Source organism: Xenopus laevis, chromosome 8L (assembly GCF_017654675.1).
Source record: "Xenopus laevis strain J_2021 chromosome 8L, Xenopus_laevis_v10.1, whole genome shotgun sequence".
Taxonomy (NCBI): domain Eukaryota; kingdom Metazoa; phylum Chordata; class Amphibia; order Anura; family Pipidae; genus Xenopus; species Xenopus laevis.
Window position 1 is genome coordinate 32382101 of NC_054385.1, and position 7464 is coordinate 32389564.

The following is a 7464-nucleotide window of genomic DNA, read 5'->3' on the forward strand; positions in this document are numbered from 1 at the left end:
GTTACCTAAAAACTAATCCATCATAAACATCCCCCTATATCAAGCATATCCATTTATTAAATGCCTGTTATAGTATCAATGGGGCACATTGTTAGAAATGCTGTTGGATTGTGGCCTATTGAGTAAAGCAATATTTAATACATTCCAATCATTAGAGTTCAGTATGTATAATACTATAGTAGGTAGAATGACCTTATATCTGTGTCTTTCAGCCCCATCATGTACATATTAACCAAGTCCCACAGCAGAACCCACTATAGCAACTCACCTGCAGAGATATTAAACCAGTTCTTCAATTAAACCCTCTATGAGCAACACAACACAGTTTTACCCAACCCTGTTCTGCACTTGCAGATGTTCATCAGCCCCAGCGGTATTATTTAGATACACACAAACGCACATCCCTTCACACAATTGGTCAGTCACCTTAAGCAGAATGAGGCACAGGAGACCCTCCCTTCAATATTCACCATAGTTATTCAATTAAAAACACAGAGACATGTTTATGGGAAACCTGTTGGTGGGAACAGGAGATTTATTGATTTAAATATGCAATTATTGTTGGGCATCAACAATAATCAACAGCTGATGATCCAGAGGAAGGCAAAAAACCCCAGCACTTGGCCAATTTGAACTGAGGGTAAAAATTCCTTCCTGACTCCTTCAAACGGCAGTCGGTTTATACCCTGGATCATGGCTAGACACAGACACACACAAACATAGACAAACACTCACAGACACACATAGACACACACAAACACACAGATATGCACAAACAGCCACAGAAGGCATGCAAGGAGCAGGGTTGCGTTGGTGGCAGCAGAACTGTCTGAAGAGTCTTCTGGTGGAACACTGAAAAGAAAAAGTTTAGAAATGATTAAAATAAGAATTAATTACAGACTAATACTTGTTTTTTTATTATATAAAAGGCTCATTCTCAGCTACCTGGCATGGCACCTTTTATTTTTATATTGATCACCTGGTGCCAGTCTTGCTTCCAGTGAGAAACCCATTCCCAAAGGTGGATATGTGAGCAAATGCTACAGCAGTCCTATCAGAGTTACCTACCTCCCCCCTCATTGGCCTACTAGAGAACCAGAACTGATATCTGTAGTCTTGGCTGGATTCTTACCCAGAGTACCTGGCACAACCTAAAGGCACCCCTACACCGGCCTAGCAGTTACGCACCATGACCGATCAGCACGTGAGTGTAGAAGGAGCCATACCCACTGTGGCCGCCATTCTTTTATTCTACTAATTTGGGCAGCCCATATGATAGGAACAGCAGGAGGTGAAATAGAGTTGCACTGGCCAACATGGGGCATCTGCAGATAATAAGCAATAGCCCATAATTAGATACATTACCTAAATCCTCTGTAGTCCTTCCTTGGCCGCTTCCTTGGAGGAGCTTCTTCTCCATCCGCTCCCTCTTCTTTATTCTCCGCTGCTGGAGCTTCCTCTTCATTCCTTTTCCTCTTCATTCTTACCTGTTCTTTCACTGCAGGAGATTGCTCCTCCATCTTCTCCTGTTGCTCCTCTTGCTGTTCTTTTCCGGGAGCTGCTTCTTCCTCCTCTTCTTTTTCTTTTGCTCCTTCTTCTTTCCCCTGTGAGGCAAGGGCTCCCTCTTCTGCTGCTGCAGTGGCTCCATCCTCCTTTTCTTTAGCTGCAGGAGTTTGTTTGTGCGTGTGTTTCTTACTAGGTTTGAAGGGAAGAAAATGTCAAATATTGAGTCATTATTGTCATATGTTTCCAAAGTATTGCAACTACAATTCTGATCACTGGAGGATTAAAATAGCCAGATAGACTTGTACCTAAGTAATAACATTGTACCTTCTACACACCTGTCCCTACTGTAACACATTGGGCAGTTACTGAGCTAAGCAAGTTCCATGCTGGGTTTCATGCGGAGATACGTGCTATGGTTGTAGGGACCTAAAAAAGTTCCACTAGTTTCTGTGCTATTTATTATTAGTATGGCCAAAGCACCCAGAGCTATGAGAAAACATCTATTTTTTGAATATGTTATGTGCCAGTAACTGTAATTGAAAGTGGTAATTGCAAAGTACATACCGAGCAGCTTCCCGCAGCTTCTGCTCCCTCAAGAGCTCGATTTGAAACTGGCAAAAATGATGTTTGATGGTCTGTGAGCACAGGGGAGGCACGAGGATAGGAGCAAAGGGGAAAGAAAGGAGACAATTAGAATTATGGCTGTATATGTGCTGCTAATAGTACCTTTTAAACACCCAAGAAAAGCATCAGGGACAGTGATCCCAGGTGAACTTACATTCTCCAGCCTCTGATACTCATATTTCTGCCTCCGGTTTTGCAGTCGTGTTGGATGACCCTGTGGAAGAAGAGAGTCAGTGTTAAGCACTTCTTTGTACCAATGCCATTATTGTGCCCATGTTGCCCCTTGTAATAAAACTCTATGCAGTGTCTTAGCATAACCCCATTTTTGTTGCTGGTTAAAATGACACTTGGATGGGTGACTTTAGATGCCCCCCCCCCCAGGGGAGCAGGAGAGAGAATGAATAATATTGTTCTTAATTATTATAGAGACACACAGTGAATAATAACCTCTCCTATAATAATAATACTAGTGACACTTACAGGAGGCAGCTTGGCATTCTTGAGGGAGGCACGTTCCCTCTTGAGCACTTCCTGTAACATAAAGAAAGAAGCGTGAGATAAGAGCTGGCAATCTAATATCATTTGTTCCCTATTTATCAAAACCTCTATTCTGCATTACATACCAGTGAGTCGAGCATTAAACTGTATTGGGCAATGTTCTCCTTGGCCCTCATCCTCGGGTCCTCAATACAAGTAAGAAGGAAGTGTTTTCTGAAAAAGAAAAATACCACTGAGCATTAATAAAATATTTTCCAGCCTTATTGCCCTTGCAATAAGCACCGGGCAATAGCAAATGATTCCCAACATGTCCATTTATGTTTTACTTACATGTTGAAGTTCTTGCTGTATTGGACCCAGTAGTGATCTTCTGCAGGAAAAACACATTTCCATTAAATACTGAGCTAAAGGGTGAAAGGAATTCACATATAATAAAACTAACAACATAAGGAACTGATAAAGAATATTGGATTTTACCGTAATAAGAGGCAAGGGCCTCAAAGTCTGTATATTCCTCCCTGAAGTTCTTCAGGACGGAGTACAGCGTCTGTAAGTGAAAGGAAAGAGCATTAGTGACAGAATACTAAAGGGCTCTAAATGCTGCTCATAGTCAGTCTCGCTCTGAGGAGAGTAGAGACAGAAAAGGGTTTGGGGTTTCTATGGGGCAAACATGCCAGGAATAAGGACATTGTATTCTGAAAAGGAAATAAACATAGTGATAGGATTCCCTGGATGTCTGTTCTACCTGCACAGATGCAAATGGTATGGCAGCTCCCACCTATATGTATAAAGGAAACGGCGCAGACAGCCAGCCAGCTGCTTATGGAGAGCTTATATAGAAGAGTGAAAGGGAAACACCAGTTCAGATGACAGAGGAACTTTTAACACACATGCATTACCTTGAGAGATGGATTTCTCAATGATTTCTCCATCGTCGAAATCTAAAAGGACAAATGGACATAATCAGGCAAAATGAAGTCACAGTTAAAGGGTTTGTTCACCTTTAAATTATTTTTTTGTATGATGTAGAGGGTGATATGATCAGACAATTTTCATTCGGTTATCATTTATTGTTTGTGGTTTTTGAGTTATTTAGCTTTTTTCAGCAGCTTTTAAAAACGTTAATGAAGACCAATTGAAAGTTGCTTAGAATTAGTCATCCTATAACATACTAAAAGTTAACTAAAAGGCAGGCCATCCATTTATTTCCTTATCTGTATTCCCCCATTTATATGAAACATTGTTCCACTCAATGATAAAAGCCCATTATTAATGCTGCTGATGGATTTGCTTCTTATAAATCCCATATACAGTAACCGTATGGGCTCATATGCAAAAAGCCACGTGGGACTCCACCCCCCAAGTGAATTTAGGACAGACTCGCTGAAGAAGAAATCAAGTGCTGTATCAGTTGAATTTGCAAGATTACCTCTTAAAGAAGATTCTCCTAAGGGGGAAAAAAAGGGGGCGGCACAAGGCCGGGCCACCCCGAGGGGGGCCTTCCCTAAGGAACCCCTGGCTCTCTCTTACACTGTTCAGATGAAGATGTTATTAACTGAACAATGGAGAAGCCAAAAAACCCAGATGTTATTAGGCAGGTCTGAAGCACAGAAGTCGCTGTCCAAAAATGCAGGAAAAGCACCGTAGCAATCTGTATAGAAAAGAGAATAAAAAGACAAGTTAATGAATTTAGTACTTAATATTTCCTATATAATACAGAGGAAGGCAGAGATCTATTTTCCCCTAAACTAGAGCTTTGTGTCACTTCTAGCAGGTACTGGGCCTCAGTTTCTAGAATGCTGGAAGTTTCCTCACACAGTCAATTTGCTGAAAGCCCTGAATAACTGCCAAATCCTGGTCTGTGTCTCCCAACCAGCACTAACATTAAAGGCATCTCCCAAGCACATTTTATGGGAAAAGTCTCCAAATTCACTAAAATCAGGGAGAGGAGCAACATCTGCTAGTCTGGGGGCATCACCCAACCTTTTCCCGTCTTTCTTTTACTATAGTAAAGGTTGTTTGTCAGAAAATCTCTCAGATGGAATATACACTTAACACAGATCCAACCAACGGACTAAACCAACTGTCAAATCCCTAAGTCTCCTCTCTTCTATGGGACCTTGCTGTATGTCCTCCACTTATTTGCTATAACCCCCGACTGTCCCCATGGCACGTGCATCTGCTGTTCTCCCCTAGTTCCAGACTTGTATAAAGGGAACATGTATTTATCTACAATGTTGGTACATAAGAGCAGGGCACATCATACACCCAGGGGGCAAAGGGCAAATCTCTAAGGAGCCTATCAATACTGGGAACACTAATTTATCATCTTATGTTGTGGTACAGGGGTCCCCAAATGTTACCTTCAGTAGATAATGTGAATATCTGCCGACAGTCCTGCATTAATTGCCAAATCCAGGGTCTGTGTCTCCCTACCAACACTAAGATTAAAGGCATCTCCCAAGCACAAGTTAGGGAAAAAATCTCCAAACTCACTAAAATCAGTGAGAGACACAACACCCGCTAGCCTGGGGGCAGATATCGCCCCAATTCCCCCTCTTTTTGCACTAAAATAAGGGTTACTTGGCTAAAAAATGCCCAGAGGGAAAGTTTGCTTACCTCTCACCACAGTGCCAACCAACGGACTAAACCAACTGTCAAATCCCCATGTGGAAAGTCACTTCTGTTCCCTGCTCTTAAAGGGGAAGTGTCCCTTGTTGATGAGTGAGGTTTATATGGCATTTATTTCTAATTAGATGTGCACTACATACACAGCCTATTAAATACACAGAACATTGCTTTGTATGTGTGGCTTATTGAATCAGTGCAGTTACTGCGCTGCCATATTTGTTGGATCCATTCGTTCATCAGCCATGGTATCAATCAGTGCTGCTTCTGTTGCTTAGTCTGGTACAACCGGTTTGGGCCTCTGCTTGTAGGGCATCCATTCTTCAGGTAGAGATGGGGGTTACAATTGTATTTATTGCTTATTGAGCATTTTTTTATTATTTGGAATATGTCCAGCCAATCTTGCTCAGGGATTGAGGCTTGAGTCCATTTCCCAAGACAAGTACAGTTGGGTTAGTTGGGGAGTTTGTGTTCCAACGTTAGAAAGAGTCTGTGACGTCTATTTATAGCGCTATATGTTTCAAAGCTGGTTAGTGGTCTACACACAGTATTTCCTATTGATATAACGTTTCAGCTGTAGGTACCTCCACTTGTTCCCAACTCACTGCTTTTCTTTGTTTTCTAGGAACGTGGGGATATGGTCTTTTTCCGTGCCTAGAAGGTGCCTCGATTGAAGATTCTGGAGCCCAAAAACAGTTTTGTATCCCTTATCTTCAATCCCAGGTAAGTAGTCAGTATTGTTTCTTATTGGGGTCCGTGGTGATGTATATGGAGCCAGTGAACAGTTTTTGTTTAGCTGGTGCCATATAATTAAGCTATTGCGTATCAGTGGGTGTTCTAGGATGAGGGTTGGGGTTTTTGGATGTACAATTTATACAGGCATATGGTATGGTACAGACTAAATTGTATAGGAAATACATTAACAGAAATTCCTTGGGTTAGCAAGCAAACAATGGCAGGGCTGTTGGCTTTTGAAAGCCTTATAGACAGGATGTAGGTCATAGGGTATAAAGTAGGGATGCACCGAATCCACTATTTTGGATTTGGCCGATTCCCTGAATCCTTATCCAAAGGTTCGGCCTAATACTGAACCAAATCCTAACCCGAATTTGCATATGCAAATTAGGGGTGGGAAGGGGAAAACATTTTTTACTTTCCTGTTTTGTGACAAAAAAAGCGACCTTCTCAGGTAGGTATTCATTTAGGGTAGAGACTATTTCTGCCCAGTATCTTTGGAGTGCTGGGTATTCCAAAAGGTTGTGAAACAGCTATATGCTGTTTGCAGCAAAGGCATAGTGGTGAAATCTCCGGGTTTATTCTGTGCAACTTTTCTTGGGTATGATTAGCCTTATACACAAGATAAAGCTGTAGGATTTTAAGTCTATAATATCTCTTGCCATTGTGTATCTGTCAGGTTGTCCACCTCCGCTTCCCAGGCTACCGGGCACTTGAACTCAGACTTATTGTTTATATACTCCTGGATACTCCTATACACCAGTGAGAATTTGCGCTTGGAGTGGCCTTACTGTACCAGTGCAACCAGTGGGTTATCCATATCACTGTGGTTCCTTCAAACTAATGTTGAACTATAGAATTAGCTAGAAATATTGTACATTGTGTTTTGTGCTTCTGTACCAGCCCAAGGCAACCATAGCCCTAAAGCAGTAAAGATCTGTGTCTCCAAATATGCCCCAGTAGCTCCCCATCTTCTTTTCTGCTGATTCACTGCACATGCTCTGTGCTGCCGTCACTTACTGGGCTTAGGGACCCACTCACAATATACAGAATATAAATGTCACAATATAAGGCTGATGAGTTATTAAATAAAGATAATTACTTAATGTCAGCTCAATATGATGGGACTTACTGTGAGGCTTGTAGAATTCTATGGGCAGACCATTAGGGAACAAGTCTATGGCTTCTGCACTTCAGTCACTGTTATTTCTGAGTCTAAAAACACTGGCATGGTCAGGTTAAAGTTTGTGACAGTTAAGGGAGTGCAGGAATTGGTGTATTTTTCACAGGCTGTCTTTGTTTAGCCTGGAGCTATATAGGGAGACATAGAAGTCTGTTAGAGTTTTGTTGTATATGGGTTGGTTCGGTTGTTAGTTCTCTAGTTTTAGTAGCGTAATGGAATGTGGTTGTCTGTACTCTATCCAGGTGCCCTAGCATTCTCCCTGCCTGCTCTCAAAATCAAGAATATTGAGT

General features: G+C 41.7%; 1 protein-coding gene across 1 annotated transcript; it reads right to left on the bottom strand.

Moving 5' to 3' along the window:
- Window positions 1-502: 502 nt before the first annotated feature.
- LOC121396979 (putative uncharacterized protein DDB_G0287113) lies at window positions 503-4076 on the bottom strand. Its single transcript, XM_041572655.1, has 10 exons — window positions 4058-4076; window positions 3528-3569; window positions 3106-3175; window positions 2959-2998; window positions 2754-2841; window positions 2611-2661; window positions 2285-2344; window positions 2071-2141; window positions 1366-1695; window positions 503-852 (listed from the first exon to the last, which is right to left on the bottom strand). The coding sequence occupies exons 2-10, from the start codon at window positions 3558-3560 to the stop codon at window positions 732-734; spliced, it is 864 nt and encodes a 287-aa protein (XP_041428589.1). The 5' UTR covers window positions 3561-3569; window positions 4058-4076; the 3' UTR covers window positions 503-731.
- Between the last annotated feature and the right edge of the window lie 3388 nt (window positions 4077-7464).